The 20,070-nt window shown below is 41.5% G+C and overlaps 1 protein-coding gene across 1 annotated transcript in view; it reads right to left on the reverse strand.

Annotated features, from left to right (window-relative positions):
- LOC308309155 (proton myo-inositol cotransporter-like) overlaps positions 1–19,630 on the reverse strand; it is a gene marked incomplete at both ends in the record, with an annotated part of 80,306 nt that extends 60,676 nt beyond the window's left edge. The window contains 3 exons of the mRNA XM_080754631.1: positions 762–970; positions 4,691–4,850; positions 19,024–19,630. Coding sequence (XP_080610757.1) covers positions 762–970; positions 4,691–4,850; positions 19,024–19,630 — 976 coding nt within the window. The remainder of the gene's footprint in view (positions 1–761; positions 971–4,690; positions 4,851–19,023) is intronic.
- Between the last annotated feature and the right edge of the window lie 440 nt (positions 19,631–20,070).

Below are 20,070 nucleotides of genomic sequence, written 5' to 3' on the forward strand. Positions count from 1 at the left end.
ACACACACACACACACACACACACACACACACACACACACACACACACACACACACACACACACACACACACACACACACACACACACACACACACACACACACACACACACACACACAGAGTGAGTGACATTTCTAGACAGATATACCTGTAGATAGAAATGCACCTGACAAAGTGAGACAGTGGAAGTTTCAGCTTGTGCTGTCATGTACATACTGTCATCATCTAAATCAGTGGTTCCCAACCAGTGGTCCTTGAGGGGGTTCCAGGTGGTTCCAGGCTAAATGATGGGAGAGTTGGTAACCAAATGGACCCGTACAGGTTTCATTTTACACACTCAAGTGTTAAATTATTGTTAAACATCTGCATTACCTAATTCACAATTAGTCTACACAATTAGAGAATAGAAGAATGTAGAGAATAGAAGAATAGGAGAGTTATTTTGATCAATGCTTGCCTGTTTATCTCTCCTATGACCACATCAAAACAGCTTGGAACTGTGGACAAAGATTTGTATACAACGATAACAAAATATTCTAAGTCTTGTGTCTGAGAGGCTAAATCTCATCAAATGGTGGTCCAAATGCTGAAGAAATAATGGACCTTAACACATGGGATGCCTAAGACGTCCACAGGCGTCTTAACCTCAAAACTATGGCAGTCTAAGTGTTGATATGAAATAGGTCGAAAGCCACCGTTCTAAATGATGAAGTCGGCGGTTTGATGACCACCCGTTCTTCTACTCCGCCCAAACCTCTCACCTCCGCCACAGTCTTTCTCCTCCTCGTCGATGCCATTCTTGATGCTGTCAAACTCCTCGTCGATGTTCTGGTTTCCTCTGATCTGGCTGAGGACCCGGCGGGCCTTCTGGGTCAGCCCTCGTTGGATGAGCCAGCGAGGGCTCTCCGGCAGGAAGAGGAAACCCAGGAACTGGATCACAGACGGCACCACCGAAAGACCCAGCATGTACCTGGAGACGGGGGAGGGAGGGAGGGAAATGAAAGATGGGGGTTAAGTACGTTTTTAGTCAGTGGCGGAAGAAGTACCCAGATATTTGACTTAAGTAAAAGTGACAATACCACAATATAAAGGCCTGTGTTCAAGGTGTTTACTTGAACTTAAAAGTACCAACAGTAAAAGTACTCAAATGTTTGAAAATCTACAAGCTAAGTACTTGAGTATACTTTACACCACTGGTTTTTGGTACCACATAGACATAAGCCCAATTTTATAATTTGTCATACAAGCTTGTAGATTGTAGATCTGCTTTTTGTTCATTCCACAGCCTGGCTGGGCTGGGGTTGCTATGCCAAGCAATTAACCATCATTTAGGGAGTGCAGATGAACTATTTTCACTATATTTTAAATAGGGCTTAAGTGATTCATTCATAATGTATTTTGGTACATATAATTTTGTTATTTTAATCAAATATATTTTCTTTCATTGATTACAATTATTTATTATATCGAGTAGTACCAATTAAATGTTGCACCCCTAAAGGAAAGAAAAGAATAGAATAGAATAGAATAGAATAGAATAGAATAGAATACTTTATTGGTCAAAATCACAACAATGTCACCATTTAGAAAACACCAATGTGAAGAAAGAAAGAAAGAAAGAAAGAAAGAAAGAAAGAAAGAAAGAAAGAGGCTTTTAAACGTACAATGTTCTTGCACTCAGTAAATGTTAGGGGCAGATTGGCACATATGGTGACATTTGGAAGGATGGTCCCAGCCAGCCTGGATGTGTCTGATGCTGACGTGATAGGAATCAAACAGAGACAGCCAGGGACAGCCCACTCAGAACATATCACCCACCTGTGTCCTGAATGTTGAAGTCACAGAATAAAACGCTCCAAATATCCGAGAGATTGTGGTTTTCGGTGGGAACACTCGGAAACAATAATGTGAACTCAGACGACTACCTTTCACCGGTTTTATCCGTCTCATTATGAACTGTCACATTTTGTCACATTTTATTAGTGGTGATTTTAGTATTGTAGTATTTAGTAGGGATTGGACGATATGAAAATGTCATATCACGATTATTGTGACAAAATAAATCGCGATTTACGATATTATCGCAATAATCAAAATCCATTATCCTGGGATTTTTTGGCAAAGACATTTGATAGAGTCAGAGTGAAAAAAAGACAGTATCAAGTACGTATATTATAACTACCTTTTACCAATTCTAGAGGGTTTAAGTGGTAACGGATATACAGCTCGGCAAATAAAAGGTGAATTGTTCCCAGTGCATGATGGAGGACATATCACGATAAATTATATCTCCACGATACGATTATCTTGTGTTTTTTATCACGATAAACGATCATATCGCTTATCGTCCCATGCCTAGTATTTAGTGTGGTTGCCCTAACCCCCCGGCTCCACCGAGCACGTCGAGCGTCGCGTCAACGTCAACGCTGGGAACACTCCCGTTTTAATCAATGAAGGGTGCTCCACTGCCGACGTCAACGTCCGCGTCGGACGCTCAAATTCGCCCCGGTTCATTTTTTGACGGCGTCCGACGCCGGCACGACGCCGTCATTTTGGTGGAGCCCTAGCCTTACTCTTCCCATCAAGTCAACCGGCTTCATCTGGACTCGTCTGCTTGAGATACGTTATACACTTTAATTTAGATTAATTTATTTGCAAATTAATTTCCTCCATTTACTTGAATGGGAAAATGCACACTTGCAATTTCCCAGAATTGCATCTTTCTAGTTTACTATTATTTTAAGGAGTAGTATGATTACATTTTCACTCACCGGTTTAATCACAACGCATCGCACCACGATGCGTTGTGAGCTTGTAGATTGGCTATTTCCACTATCAATGTTTTTTTAAGTACAAAGTTGTCAAATATGTCGGCCATTTCTTTGTATATTTCTTTGTATCTTTGTATATTTGTATATTTGTATATTTAGGTACCATATCTGCCATATTCAACTTCAAAGTCTACAAGCCTAACAGAAATGTAATTGTCAACTACAAAAACACAATTAAATAGTTAATCGCAATTATATAAGTGAAAATGTATGGTCTTGTAAAATGTCATAATCGTGACAGCCCTAGCTGGATATCCATACTGTTGTTTCGTGTTGAGATTGGCTCATTTCCTGGGGCAGGCTGCCCAGATCACACATGTCACACATGTCTTCTTATGTTTTCACTCTCAAAAAGTGCCTGCAATTTGAAAACTACATTGCAGTGCACATCGTGGGGTGATCACTGCTTGCTCTCCTGTGAATTGTTTTATATTTATTTTTGTTTATTTTCTGTTTATTTCGAGGCTGAGTGAGGTCAGCAGACAAAGTGACGTGAGTGAGATGAAAAAAAAAACCTGGGTGAAATCTGCCAATCTCAACAGGAAACATCGGTATATGAAGATCACAACACTGACCTCATCAAACCCTGGAAATCCATACATGGAGACGACTGGATCATCACCTAGATCTCCATATATGGAGCTGACCTCTACATCTGATTCCCAGCTGATGCCCTGTTAGGGCAACCACACTAATAGAATCCCTTGTATTCCCATCAATATTAAGCCCATATCTTGGAATGCCCATATATGGACATATTGTGTCAGTCTAACCAGTGTGGTTGCCGTGACACGAGTCACACTTGCAATTTAATTCTGTCCTTTTATGCCCATATATGGAGATCCCTGTCCCAATGTCAATATTAAGCGCATATCTGGGAATGCCCATATTTGGCCAAGACAGAATTCATTTGCAAATCAAGACTGCTGACTATCATCACCTGGATCTCTATATATGAAGATCACGACAGTGACCTCATCCAACCCTGGATATCCATACATGGAGAGTTGGAGACGACTGAATCATCACCTAGATCTCCATATATGGAGCTGGTCAATACTTCTAACCTCACAGACTCCATATATGGATAGCTGACCTGTTCTGACATCACAGTGATGACTCGACCAGCTCAGCAGAAGGGTATACATGCCAAAGCACCCATGTGCACGTGGCCATGTGCACGGTGAGGTCGCTCCTCGCCCTTAGGGCATCTTGCTGGTTAATATACTGTATTAAGGATGTTTGACGCTTAGGCATCTTTCTTTATGCAGCCTAGCATGTTTTTACCCCGTAACTGTGAACCTGAAAACAAACTACAACATCAGCCTAGAAGGGTTTCATCCTACCTTAACCTAACGCTATTTTGTGTGACTATTTTGTCACACAATCACTAACGCCAGGTATATTTTACCCGATGTAATATATTCCATAAAGACATACTTCTCATCAAAATATATTAAAGTAGGCTACAACAATACATGGCAGTTTGAGGTACTCTTCTTTAATATTTCAAAATGAAATTTCACAAAAAATAAATTGGGTATTGTTTTAAATAAATAAAGGAGCGGGGAACTTCTCCCTTGGGCCACCCATGCCTGTGTGTGAGAATGGTCCAGTGAATTCACGGTCTAATTGCATCAACTGCCCATTGTGGACGTTAAGAGTTCTAGGGTTTAAAAAGGGAGTTTTTCCATGTCACCATCATCATGGTCATGGCTAGACCTTCTCTACATGTTAAGTGTCTTGAGATGATTTGTCATGATTTGGCACTATAATAATACAATTCATCGGCTACTTGGCTGGCTGACTGACTGACTGACTGACTGACTGATTGATTGATTGAACATTAGACGTCTGACCTCCACCCGTCACGCTGCAGGTAGCTGAAAGCTCCATCGATGAGGCTGGCAGTGAGTTGTCCCCCGGTGATGAACAGAGTGTTGACCGTCACCAGCTGTCCCCTCAGGTGTGGCGGGGACACCTCGGCGATGTACACAGGGACTGTCATGGACGCTATGCCTACACAGGGTGGCAGAGAGAGTTGTCAAGAACCTAGTGAACCTAGCAAATGATGTAATTTAGATAGCATTTTCAAATAGACTAATGCCAGGTCATTGTTGACTCGACATCCTATAGTCAATAGTGTGTATAGCTTCAATGTACTGATTATTGATCTTTTGGTTGATTTTTGATTTTATTGATTACATTTTTTGCTTATTGTAAACCGCTCTGGATTTAAGAGTGTCTGCTAAATGTCTAAATTGTAGTGATCTCACTACTGGGGGAAAAATATATGAATGATGAAAGATAAATGGCAAAGAAATGAAAATTTGAAATTACCAGTGGCAGGTGGGGGATATGTTTCTGATATATTTTTCACGTATACACGCACGCTCACAAATTGCCTTGTGTCCCTGACCTTGTGCTGTGCTGGCAGAATGTTTGATGCTTCTCTTCTACAGGTCTGCAGTACAGAGTCTCATTAACTCTGGTTTGTGTGAGGTGGGTCAGATAACCCGACCCACCTCGCCTCGCACAGTCATGGAAAGGCATGGGCATCAGGCCACACCTTCACGTTACTTGAGGCCAGTGGTGGAAAAAGTACTCACGTTTATACTTATGTAAAAGTATCAATACGGCAATGTAGAAATACTCTGTTACGAGTAAAAGTCCGGAATTCTAATTCTATTCCACTTCAGTAAAAGTACAAAGTGTTGGCATCAAAATATACTTAAAGTAGCAAAAGTAAAAGTAATAGTTATGAAGAACTAGTAAATCTAAATTGTGTAAAAGCCTTTTGAAAATAGCAGATCTACAAGCTCACAGTGCGTCGTGTGAACTTGTAGATTGTCTATTTGCAAATAGCCATGTTTAAATATGGTTGAAGTGGTAAATATATGTTTTCTATTATAATCAAAATCTACAAATTAACTAGTAACTAAAGTTTTCAAATAATTGCAGTTTGCCCCAAAGATGCAGTGGAGTTGAAGTAAATGTACTGAAAATTAGAAATACTCCGGTAAAGCAAAAATACCTCAAAAACTTACAAAGTACAGTACTTGAGTAAATGTACTTCATTACTTTACACCACTGCTTGAGGCAATCTTTGAACGACCATTAGGCAGAGGCCCAGAAGATTGCTTCTGACCTCAACTGGACCTGTTGTTCTCTAGAGCCTGCTCTCCCTCCAAACCACTACTTTATAACCTCCATCTCTCTCGCTCCACTCTCCCACCTAAATCTATACCCGACCTCGATCTGTCACCACTCGATGGAACCTGAGGTCTCCAAACCCCTCCTCTCTCTCTTCTACTATCCTCTACTCCAGCGGTTCTCAAACCTGTGGGTCGGGGCTCTTAAGACCTTTTTAATACCCCAAATAAAAACCAGTAAGACTCCCTAATCGGGAGATAAGCGACTGTCAGGTCGCATGTATACACTGCAAAAAGCAACCCCATGGTGGCGCTAAGAGGGACATGTGAGAAATCAGGGGTGGAGGTTGTGGTTTGCCAGCCAAGGAGTGTGTGTGCACAGTTTGGCATGGATAGGGGCAACGGTGCCGGAGATAAGAGTAGGGCCAAAGGTGTGACGTGACGTGACGTGACGTGACGTGACGTGAAGGACAGGCTTGTGGAGGGACAGCCGGTGGAGGTTTTCATAGTAACTGTGCGACAAGACTGACTTGCGACTGACGGTTGCAACAAGAGAGAGAAGAAAAAAGACCATTATTGCATCAAAAGTAATCAACAAACAATACCAAACACTGGCCAAATTATCAAATAATATAAGAAAGAGGAAATAATAGACTCACAGCGCTAATTTCACAATATGTATCAGTGGAACCGAGTCAAACAAAACCCAATGCATCAACTTCTACATTCCAAGTGCTTATCGGGGTGATGAGTCCCCAGTTCAAAATCAAATGTGATTATTTTGGGGGATCATGGCCTGAAAAGGTTGAGAAGTGAGAACCACCGCTCTACTCTATTCTCTCCCCTGATTCTCTATTCTCCCTCTCAACGGACCCTGCAACTGTCTCCATTCTCTCCACCATTTCATCTGCCGTCACTGCCCCGGTACGCCAAGCCAGCATGCCCTCTGTCCACCAGCTCCTTGGTAATCTGAAAACCCTCAGATCTGAGCCACAAGACAGTCCAACTGTCAGATGAGCTCTCACATTAAGGGGGTCAGGTGGAGTCTGAATGCTGAGTGCTAGACTCCAACTCACCTGTTCAGACTCCACCTCACCCCACTAGCACCTCCTCATTCCTTCTATCACTGCTTCTTGCCAGATGCTAGCTATTCATACGAGAGACAGCCGCTGGCCGCCGCGTCCACGTCCATGGACGCGACCGTGGACGCGTCCATGGACGCGGCCGCGAAAAAAACGTCCGTGGACGCGAGGCCGCGTCCACGGACGCAAACGGCCGGCCGTCCCGGCCGTGGACGCGACCGTGGACGCGGCCGTGGACGCAGACGGCCGGGGACGCGGCCGTGGACGCGGCCGTGGACGAGGCCGCGGCCGTGGACGCAAACGGCCGGCCGTGGACGCAAACGGCCGGCCGTGGACGGGTCCATGGACGAGGTCGCGAAAAAAAGGCAGCGAAAAAGAAAAAAAAAGGTGTCTATTGTATGTATTTTTTGATGGAGAATTCAAATATGACCTTCTTTTTTGCATAGGACAACTCTAACCTGCATCAATTGGTATTTTATAATTGCCAATTGTACCCTATCCATCTAAAAAACAAATTGGATGTCTATTGTATGTATTTTTTGATGGAGAATTCAAATATTACCTTCTTTTTGGGATAGGACAACTCTAACCTGCATCAATTGGTATTTTATAATTGCCAATTGTACCCTATCCATCTCAAAAACAAATTGGATGTCTATTGTATGTATTTTTTGATGGGGAATTCAAATGTTACCTTCTTTTTTAGATATGACAACTCTGACCTGCATCAATTGGTGCATCAACCTACTTACTATCTATCTATCTATCTATCTATCTATCTATCTATCTATCTATCTATCCATCTATCCATCTATCTATCCATCTATTTATTTATACTTCACCTTTAGTCCAGAAGAGAGTTCAGCCTCAGGAACTTGCACACATGGAACTGTGTCATGACTGTGTCATGGAGCTAAAACAGAGCCATGTTAAATACTCACAATGACTCTGATGGACCAATCAGGGTGGTGGTGGGGGGAGGGATCAACAATAGACAGAAACTGGATAATGCTTTGTTAACTGTCCCACCTAAGTCCCTGCTAGTCTGAACAAACATCACCTTCCCTCTCATAACACTACTACTACTACATTTATATAAAGCTGCTCTTGCATTTGAATTCAAGTCTGACACAAGTTAAGGTTAACTTAGGTAGTATTTCATTTTGCTGGCTTTTAGGGTCTGTGTGAGTGTGTAGGCTCACAAATTATTATAATTGTCATTAAGTGACTCTGAGATCTATCCATCCATCCATCCATCCATCCATCCATTTATTTATACTTACTGTTTACATTTTCTATAAATATTTATTTCTATATAAAACTCAGTTGTGTGGAGTTATTGTGTGCCTTTTCTTGTTGCTAAAGAGTCCATTTGTTCACTAGACATTAAGTCAAGGTTACTATTTTGAGTTGAAGCTAAGTGTTTTATTGCTTTGTGGTTTAACATGATTTAAAAGGCAAATTCATTGTTATGGTTACTTTAGAAGACTGCTTTTGCATTCATGAGTTAAGAGAGCCAAGCTAATTCAAAGAGTTAGGTTAAAGGAACACAAAACATGACCTAACTCACAGCTGCCATTGGACAGACAGTTACAACATACTCTTATCTTTCACAGAACAGACAATTATCATTTATTTTATCTATTTGAGACTATGTAGCTGCTCTAGGGGAAATAGAGCATTATATCAGCCTATTCAATTGATAATGACCAATGGGTGCCAGTTTCTAAGTAGTTAAAGCATATTAACATAACAATATATGTGGCCTAGACATGGACATTGCCCAATCAACTCGTAATCTACAGAAATGTCCACCACATCACACAGTATAAAACCTAGTAGGCTTAGTGGATTACCTATGTTAAATCATGTCAGGTTAGTTTGGTTCAAGATTCAAGTATAATAATTTATGAGACAAAAATGTAAACAGCACAAATGTACAATCACATCTAGGCTAGAATGATAACATAAAGTCCTGACTACTCCTTGTTATTGTGGTCCTAAATACTACAATGATTAGTTTGGATGCATTGCTTCTATCATGTCCAATTAAAAATAAATACATTACATACATACAGAAATCTGCCTTCTCCTGTATTGTATTAGTGACATTCATTATAAATAGTAAAATAACAGGACAGAGCAAAAAAGGCCTCTGTTGTGTCTTTATCTGATCACATGCAATCAGACACTCACACTGCACAGCAATACTTTATTACAGGCTCAAGGCCCACAGGGTAAGAAGACCATACATTACAAAGATAATAATTAAAAAAACAACAACAGAGTACATTCACCAAGCCCCAACAGAGCTAAAAAGGCACTCATGCCAGTGGCCTCTAACGGTAGACATGTACCTGACAGAGTTTTCCCCACATTGGTTACAGATATAAGGTTTCTCTCCGGTGTGAATTTGTTGGTGTATTTTGATATGTTCCAGTCTAGGAAAGCTCTTTCCACACTGGTCACAGCAATAAGGTTTCTTTCCAGTGTGATTTTTCTGGTGTGCTTTGAGATGATGAATATCACTGAACCTTTTCTCACACTGGACACAGCAGTATATGGCTTCTCACCAGTGTGGATTTTCAGGTGTCTTTTCAGAGCCGTCTTCAGAGTGAACCTTTTCCCACATTGGTGACAGCAGTAAGGTCTCTCTCAAGTGTGAATCTTCTTGTGTTGTACGAGGCTAGATTTTACAGTGAAACGTTTGCCACAGTGTTCACAGCAGTAAGGCTTTTCTTCGGTGTGAAATCTCTGGTGTACTTTCAGAGCAGCCGTTAAACTGAACTTTTCCCCACATTGGACACAGCTGTACGGTTTCTCTCCTGTGTGAATTCGTTCATGTATTTTGAGATAAGACAATCGAGTAAAGCTTTTCCCACACTGGTCACAGCAATAGGGCTTCTCTCTAGTGTGAATTCTCTGGTGTTCTTTTAAAATCCCCTTTTGAACAAATCTTTTCCCACACTGGTCACAACAATAAGGTTTCTCTCCAGTATGTGAACGCTTATGATCTTTTAATTGTCCAGACGAGCAAAATACTTCCCACATTGTTCACAGCTGAATGGCTTCACTCCGGTATGAATTCTCTGGTCTACTTTGAGATAATAAATTGAGCTGAAGGCTTTTTCCACATTGGTCACAACAGTACTGTCTTGGTTTAACTGAGGACAGCACAGGACAGGGAGAGAAAACACACACCTGATAAGAGCCAGATTCACACATTGATCAGCATTTAAGTAACATCATCATTATTATTGTTGAGTCTGAAAAGAACAATACAATGTGATAGATCTTTACACATCTGACCCATAACATTATTAGCAATTCACATGGTTACTATAATAGGTGAGTCTTCTAGCTTTTAAAAACAATATATGTCATTAATTCTTTCTCTTACTAAGTGGAACATCCCACTTCTTAATTGTATATTATTTGGAAAGGGTTGAGTAGCAAAATGTTTGCCATAAATTCAATGCCGAGTTGCATTTGTTTTCCTACATTTCCCCTTCAATGTATTATTACAATGTATTTACTATTTCTTACTTAGGTCTACTTAACTTTGTATTTTTACATTATTATATTGATCAACATTAACACATAGTGTGTGTTAGGTTAGGTTAGTTGCAGAGGCCTTTTTTGCAGAGGCCTTTTTTGCTCTGTCCTGTTATTTTACTATTTATAATGAATGTCACTAATACAATACAGGAGAAGGCAGATTTCTGTATATGTAATGTATTTATTTTTAATTGGACATGATAGAAGCAATGCATCCAAACTAATCATTGTAGTATTTAGGACCACAATAACAAGGAGTAGTCAGGACTTTATGTTATCATTCTAGCCTAGATGTGATTGTACATTTGTGCAAATTTTTGGCTCATAAATTATTATACTTGAACCTTGAACCAAACTAACCTGACATGATTTAACATAGGTAATCCACTAAGCCTACTAGGTTTTATACTGTGTGATGTGGTGGACATTTCTGTAGATTACGAGTTGATTGGGCAATATCCATGTCTAGGCCACATATATTGTTATGTTAATATGCTTTAACTACTTAGAAACTGGCACCCATTGGTCATTATCAATTGAATAGGCTGATATAATGCTCTATTTCCCCTAGAGCAGCTACATAGTCTCAAATAGATAAAATAAATGATAATTGTCTGTTCTGTGAAAGATAAGAGTATGTTGTAACTGTCTGTCCAATGGCAGCTGTGAGTTAGGTCATGTTTTGTGTTCCTTTAACCTAACTCTTTGAATTAGCTTGGCTCTCTTAACTCATGAATGCAAAAGCAGTCTTCTAAAGTAACCATAACAATGAATTTGCCTTTTAAATCATGTTAAACCACAAAGCAATAAAACACTTAGCTTCAACTCAAAATAGTAACCTTGACTTAATGTCTAGTGAACAAATGGACTCTTTAGCAACAAGAAAGGGCACACAATAACTCCACACAACTGAGTTTTATATAGAAATAAATATTTATAGAAAATGTAAACAGTAAGTATAAATAAATAGATGGATGGATGGATAGATCTCAGAGTCACTTAATGACAATTATAATAATTTGTGAGCCTACACACTCACACAGACCCTAAAAGCCAGCGAAATGAAATACTACCTAAGTTAACCTTAACTTGTGTCAGACTTGAATTCAAATGCAAGAGCAGCTTTATATAAATGTAGTAGTAGTAGTGTTATGAGAGGGAAGGTGATGTTTGTTCAGACTAGCAGGGACTTAGGTGGGACAGTTAACAAAGCATTATCCAGTTTCTGTCTATTGTTGATCCCTCCCCCCACCACCACCCTGATTGGTCCATCAGAGTCATTGTGAGTATTTAACATAGCTCTGTTTTAGCTCCATGACACAGTCATGACACAGTTCCATGTGTGCAAGTTCCTGAGGCTGAACTCTCTTCTGGACTAAAGGTGAAGTATAGATAGATAGATAGATAGATAGATAGATAGATAGATAGATAGATAGATAGATAGATAGATAGATAGACAGACAGACAGATAGATAGATAGATAGTAAGTAGGTTGATGCACCAATTGATGCAGGTCAGAGTTGTCATATCTAAAAAAGAAGGTAACATTTGAATTCCCCATCAAAAAATACATACAATAGACATCCAATTTGTTTTTGAGATGGATAGGGTACAATTGGCAATTATAAAATACCAATTGATGCAGGTTAGAGTTGTCCTATCCCAAAAAGAAATTAATATTTGAATTCTCCATCAAAAAATACATACAATAGACATCCAATTTGTTTTTTAGATGGATGGGGTACAATTGGCAATTATAAAATACCAATTGATGCAGGTTAGAGTTGTCCTATGCAAAAAAGAAGGTCATATTTGAAATCTCCATCAAAAAATACATACAATAGCCACCTTTTTTTTTCTTTTTCGCTGCCTTTTTTTCGCGGCCTCGTCCATGGACCCGTCCACGGCCGGCCGTTTGCGTCCACGGCCGGCCGTTTGCGTCCACGGCCGCGGCCTCGTCCACGGCCGCGTCCACGGCCGCGTCCCCGGCCGTCTGCGTCCACGGCTGCGTCCACGGCCGGGACGGCCGGCCGTTTGCGTCCGTGGACGCGGCCTCGCGTCCACGGACGTTTTTTTCGCGGCCGCGTCCATGGACGCGTCCACGGCCGCGTCCATGGACGTGGACGCGGCGGCCAACGGCTCTTGCTGATTCATACCAATGTACCTACTTTGTAGTATTTAATTGTGTCGGCTTAGTTTGTTCCACTACTCCTACCGATTTTGTCCAAACCTCACCCAAATTGGTACACCTTATCACTGTTGTAGTCATGTGATCAAGTTGTTGATGACAGATTTTTTGGATTCTATTTCGACTATGATTGGCTTTCAAAGTTTGCTGGAGGGGCTTGTTTTGCATGACTTGCACCGTTGGACCGATCAGTCGGAAACCTTGCACGTGCACTCCCAGTAGACCAAGGAAGAATCGATTTCAAATTTCACATCGGCCTGTTATAGTGCCACCATGAGACAGATCTTTGCAAAACATATTTTTGATATTACAGCTTTTGTCCAAACTTCACGCAATAAACATTCTTATATTCCATTACAATTGACTACGATTGGCTTCCAGTGTGCAGGGGTGGCCTCTTTTGCACAACATGCCAAAATAAATGTATTATTTCCACACATACAATGAAGAACCTCGCTCTAACCCAATTCTTTTCAAATCGCCATATGGTCTGCACTGCACAACCCACTTCTCATATTGCCCTATAAATCTTGAACCGTAGGTTTCACAATCACAATCTTTTCTTCCCTCTATTCCTTGGATCATGTTGCAACTCCCCACACAGGCTCTGTGTGATTTTTTTTTTTTTTTTTTATAGCTGTCTGTGCTTATGTGTTTATGAACAGCTAATGTTATCCATCATTTCATTGCTGGCCCACAATAAGCACATAGATAGACCATGAAGTTGTTTAGACAAGTTATGTAGCAACTACTGAAAATAATTCTGTTGGTGTACAATATACCAAACTTTTATGCACAATGCACATGTACATTTGATGATGCTCTTTTTATTCTCTTTTGTTTTTTTCACACTCTCTTTTCCTTAAATCTTTCGATATTCTTTTTTTTCTGCTGCTGTTGTTATAATTATATACTGCTGCATTGTCTGAAGGAAGTAAAAAACAAAAAAGGCTTTACTCGTATGTACCTGTACACAAGATGTAACAATAAGATGTAACAATAAAGTATAGGGGTGTAACGATACATTTTAATAGCGATTCGATACATATCACGATACATGGTTGACGATACGATACATGGACGATATTGGTTCATTCATGGCGATACGATACGATTCGATTCAATGATTTAAAATCGATATAGTAACTATTATTAGCAAAGACATTAGATTTGTGGGAAAGGTGTGGATAATGCAGGTTTTTAAGGGAAACAATAACATGTATTATTATGGATATAAATAAGTAAACACATTGATTATCTGCCAAATACATGGACATTGTATATTGAAAAATGCTAAATACAATGCACAAGTAGGTAGTATCGATACAATCGATTCTTTGCACTGCCGATTCGATACGATACAAATTCAAACGATACAATTCGATTTTAGCTGTTTTCATTTCGATATACTTCGATTTTGTAAGTTAAAAACGATATTTCGATGCAGTTACTATATCGTTAAACCCCTAATAAAGTACTATCATGAACCTTGAAGCTACCTGGCCTGTACTCGCTCCGAAGAACACTGTTTTCTATATATTAAAAAAGAAAACGCATTGCACTGCAACTTGTTGTAAGCTTGTACATCTGCAATGTTTTGGCTTTAGTTAAAGCAGGGGTCTTCAACGTGTTCAGGCCAGGGACCCCTTAGTCGAGACAGATATGAAGCAGGGACCCCCACAACCCATAGATACCATATAGTTTCATCGTTTGACAGCACAATCGTCAGTGTATTTTTGATTCATATCAATTTGTGTTTTCAGATATTTAACCACTTGAACCGTTAATACTTAATGAACTTGACCTTTCACTCTGTACTTAGTCTGCTCTTTTTCCCCCCTACTCCAAACCTCTCTACAAGCTCACAACGCCTCGCGCTCGCGCTGCGAGCTTATAGATCTGCTTGTAGATCTGCTAATATAAAGATTTTGAGGACCCCCTCTAGTAATTCTGAGGACCCCCTAGGGGTCCCGGACCCCCTGTTGAGGACCCTTGAGTTAAAGGGTTAACGATGGGTTCAAAATGCCCTCCCCCCGTCATACAAACGTAATGTACACACGTGTGTGTGTATGCGTGTGTATGTCATCTCCAGCTGGCTCCTGATAAGCTCTATTAATAGACCTCTGCTGCTTCCTTTGTCTCCTCCCCCGTCCCCATCGCCATGACGGCCGCCGCTACGACGTGGCTACCTGTTGCTATGGTGACGGTCTTGCCCAGGAAACCAGCCACAGTACCATGGCCCTTGGAGACAGCGCGGCGCTGTAGCGGCTCCGGGAAGATGATTCAATGTCCACGGAGCAACCAGCAGGCATTCCTCTGTGTGTGTGTGTGTGTGTGTGTGTGTGTGTGTGTGCGTGCGTGCGTGCGTGCGTGCGTGCTTGCGTGCGTGCGTGCGTGCGTGCGTGCGTGCGTGCGTGCGTAGTTTGAGAAGGGTGCATCAGCATGTTTCTGCCAGCACGACTGAACTTCAAATATGTCCTTCAGACTGGTCAAATAAGACATGTAATGTATGTAACGTAAATTATAATACAAAAGATTGTGCAGTACCGTGTAAGATGGATAGATTTGGTACTGCAGTAATTCACTGAGAGTAAAGCATGATATCTTGTTCACAAAACTGCTTTGTACCATTACAGAATACACCACAAAGACAGACACGCACACGCATCTATTGCAATACTCCTCTATCTATAGCAATTACATGTATCCATTATTTATTTGGTTCATCCCTCTTTCAACTGATATTCCTGTTTCATTATTTCTCCACCTAAGCCATAGCTGTCATCACATATAGCTTCCTTCTCATCCTACACGGATACACGTGACTGTACATAGTATCAAGCTACAGCTAATTGGCATTGCCATCATTCCCTAACTGTCTTTAAAGAATCAATAATTACGGTGTAACAGCCTGTAGAAGGGCAGAGTCAAATAGGCAAAAAAACAACAAATTACAATTTATCGACTGCAGAAGTGAAATAAACAACTTGTCTGGGAGTCTATTATCTTGGTCAAAGGTACTCTGGCTCTGGAAAACCCAGTCCCTCTGCGCATCCATTCACTGTAATGATCCCTCGTTCCCTCTTTCAGCACCACGGACAGCTCAGCTCCCCACACACGCAAGCTGACACACACACAGTAAAAGGGAGTTGAGCTCCAAGCACAGAGCACACTGGATTTGTCCTGTCTTGTCAACCAAGCCTCTCTCAGAGTCTGAGAGTGGCTCTCTGCAGTTAGAAGACACACTGCTGAGGAGAAGACACTTGGCGCTATCGGAACTGTCATTACTGTGACCACCCAATGCAAAGAGCTAGCTGACACGCACGCATGCACGCACATAATGAGAGAGAGAGAGAGAGAGAGAGAGAGAGAGAGAGAGAGCAAACATTATGCCAATAATAAATTGTTTCTCGGGTGGAAACCTCATTCACACTTCAGGATTCAAATTGAAAAGTAGCAGAGGTAGCAGGTCTACAAGTTCAAAAGGCATGGAGATAGCAACAAACAGCAACAGAACAGAGTAACTTTGATTAATCAAGTAATAAAATTAACACCCACTCTGATACGGATTCAAAGCTTTGAACTCTCAGGCCAATGTGTAATGAAACACGATTCAGATATTGTTTCTAAATAAAAGATGTGTTTCAGTCTGGACACTTGAACACTGATTCACACAGTACTGTGAGCATGAGCATTGCTTATTGTTGCTGTCACGCAGAAACATCTTAGCTCCATATATTCACTTTTTGTGTTTTTTGACAATTAATGCTCTGCTTGATCACACTACAGGCACAAAAAATGACAAAAGCATCAAAAGTGGCAAATCCACAAGCTCGAAAGGCTGTTCGAAGCGAGCCGATCTTCTACTGAATTCTTCTGAATCCTGAAAAGTAACAGTTTTGGACACATGAGGTTTCCACCTGACCGAGACGATATCCACTTAAACCCTCTAGTCCAGAGGTAGGCAACCTTAGGCACGGGTGCCAACATTGGCACAGGGGAGGGTGATTGCCGGCACACTGGCAGAAGTTTGAGAGAGAGGATTTTTATTTTAAAAACAAAACTTTTTTTGAACGTGGTCAATTAAATGAAGTTAAATTACATCTTGCACAACATTCTACATTCATTAAAACTCTGAACTCTGACTGGGGAGGGAGTCGGGGAGATGGATTATTGCTCTGGGTCTAATGATCCTTATAACAATGTCCTGCCAATCAAAATATGACAAAATATTTGTCATTAAAATGTACCGTATGTTGACATGGCACACCGACGCTCTAGAAAATAAAAACGTGGCACTTCATTTCAAAAAGGTTGCTGACCCCTGCTCTAGTCTTAGTGAAACGGACTTGAGTTACAACTAATTCTTTCGTCTAAATCACCAAATCTCTCATACTGTATATACAAACCTATCAATGGTAGGCTTGACGGCTTGTAGAGTGGCTACTTTTGGCTAATGTTCCCCTCGGAAAATGGATGCTGGGTTATCTTACTTATATGTAACTGTAATTAGTTTCACATTTGACATTGGAAGTGTGGATGTTTACAGTCTTGACTATGTTGCTATTCTCTCCTAGTTTGGTTTTACTGATCTTAGATTAATTACATTATTTGTAGCTCATAACTGCGTAATCCAGTTATGAGCTGCAGGCAATTACTGAAAATTAAATACAGTAGTTCAGTATCAGAGACATACGTAAAAGTATGTTTACGGTGACATTCTGATGTTTGCTAATAGCTAAAGATTTTATTTTTTTCCTCAAAATGTATTTCTATATATGCCATAGAGTGCGACAAAAGAATAATAAAATGTGTATTTAAATAAGACAAAATGTAACCACTTTCTGGAGCCCCTGGCAAGATTTTCAAAAATGTACTATTTTTCTTTTTTCTTCACAAAAATAGCTGAACTACATTAAGCCAACAATGTGTTGCATGGTGACACCGTGGTATGACGCACTATATGCCAGGCTAGTGGTAAATAAGACTACTGAAAGTGATCATGCAGGTTAGGTACTATGTAAGACTGAGTTCAAACCCTTTTGGCTCTTGAACCGTCTCATCCATGTTTCATCCAAGAGAAATTGCTTAAAAATCACTTTAAACTTGGATGGCGCAAATGAATGCCACCAATTCAACCATTCAGTCTGCAATGTGAATCCTCACAGAGACTTATCAAAATGCAGCAGGTAGGAAGTGACTCATGCATAAGCAGCTTCTATGAATACATTTAAGTCAGATCGAATAGAGAGCGGTCTGAAACCCCATGCATGTTAACGCCACATGCAAAGGAACACTGAAGATAGTATGCTTACACACACACACACACACACACACACACACACACACACACACACACACACACACACACACACACACACACACACACACACACACACACACACACACACACACACACACACACACACACACACACACACACAGAGAGAGAGAGAGAGAGAGAGAGAGAGAGAGAGAGAGAGAGAGAGAGAGAGAGAGAGAGAGAGAGAGAATATTGCAAAATGAGTGAGAGATTGAAGTCCTTGATATGAAAACGTTTGAGAAGCACTGATTGAAGTGATTGACGGCAATACTGTTGTCATACGTTCTCTGGTCATTAAGTTACTATCTGGGAACCTGCAGATTAAAAATGTACACAGATTATTTCTTATACAGTTTAGACCTGACAGCACTATCAACCTGTGCATCTGTGTGTATTTTCATATATTTAACCACTTGAACTGTCAATACCTACTAGTACTACTAGATTTTTATATTTTATATTGAGAGCTTGTAGACCGGCTATTTTCACTACTTCTTAATATTATTGTATTTTATTTATGGACATTTCTTAGATGTGCTCCTTTCTTTGTTTTTTATTTCTAAAAATACGATTTTTTGGGGGGAGGGGAACATTTCTGAAATTGAATATATATATTTTATTTTTTGTAGGAAAATAAAATGGGTTTTTGGTTTGGAGCTAGACGTGACCCACTGTTGGGAAACAGTGCTCTAGTCTAGCCTATATAATATCTCTTGATTCAAATGTTTTATGTTTATTAAAAGCAAGTTTCATTATTATGTTGATTAAAACGTGTTTTCACCACGCAGTGTCGTTCAAGAAGAAGTTGGTCCACAAATTACGCACTGGTGATGTTTAGTTTTACGCACTGGTGAGGTGTTTAGTTTGGGGGACTTCAGTTCACACTCACCGAGTCCCACTCCCACCACGAGCCGTCCCACCAGCAGCACCTCCTTGCTGGGCGCGGCGCTCAGCACGACCCCGCCGACGGCGAAGGAGAGGCTGGCCAGCAGGATGCACGCCCTCCGGCCGAACAGTCCGTTGAGCACGGCACCCAGCGGCGCACAGAGCGCCGCGGCGGCCGCGGTGCTGGAGATGAGCACCTCCTGCCACAGCACGGACAGGTTCATCTCTCTGCGGAGCAGCAGCATCGCGCCAGAGATCACGCCGGTGTCGTAGCCGAACAGGAAGCCTCCCAGCGCGGAGAAGGCGGCCAGGACATACACGAACGCCGGCGTGACGTCCTGCTGGAACTGCCGGCGGGCCGCGCGCTCCAGGTCCCCCGTGGTGGTGGTGGCCGTGGAGGAGGAGGACGGGGCGGCCGCCGCCGCGGTGGCGCCGGCGCTGCTGACCGCATCCGCCCGGCTGTTGATGCTGCTCGCCTCGGACGGAGCTCTGATGAGACCCCGCTGATCCCCTCCGTCGTTCACTTTCCTCCTGATGCGATCGCCCATCAGGTTGCTCAGACTCCGCAGGTTGTAGTCATGATGTTGCTGATCGCCCGACTGTCGTGACATAGATGCCGGGCAGTTAGTGTTCACGCTTTGTATTTGTAATGATATTAAATAAATAAATAGAATTGACTTGACTGTTTTGATGGAAATAAAAAAAAACTTCTCTGCTATCTCCCTCGCCGCGGACTCAAGTTATCGTCACATAAGAGGCGGCTTGTTGTTGGTTTGAATCCCGTCTCCTGGTCAGCTGTTGTCCAGAACAGCGGTGATAAAAGTTGGGTTTCTATTCCCTCAGAGGGTCAGAGTGGTGGGAGTCGGACTGGAAGGCGATCACAACCCAGCTGCTCCTGACGAGGGCACTGGGCAGTGTGGATTCAGATTGACTGCATCCGCACACCTGCGATGTCTATTACAGTGTAAAACAGCGCCATCTGTAGGCTGTATCCGTCTATGCAAAGTCCATGCAATGTAAAGAGTGCCATCTGTAGACTGTAGGCTGTTTG

The sequence above is a fragment of the Nannobrachium achirus genome (genome assembly GCF_963921795.1).
Source record: "Nannobrachium achirus genome assembly, chromosome: 23".
Lineage (NCBI taxonomy): Eukaryota > Metazoa > Chordata > Actinopteri > Myctophiformes > Myctophidae > Nannobrachium > Nannobrachium achirus.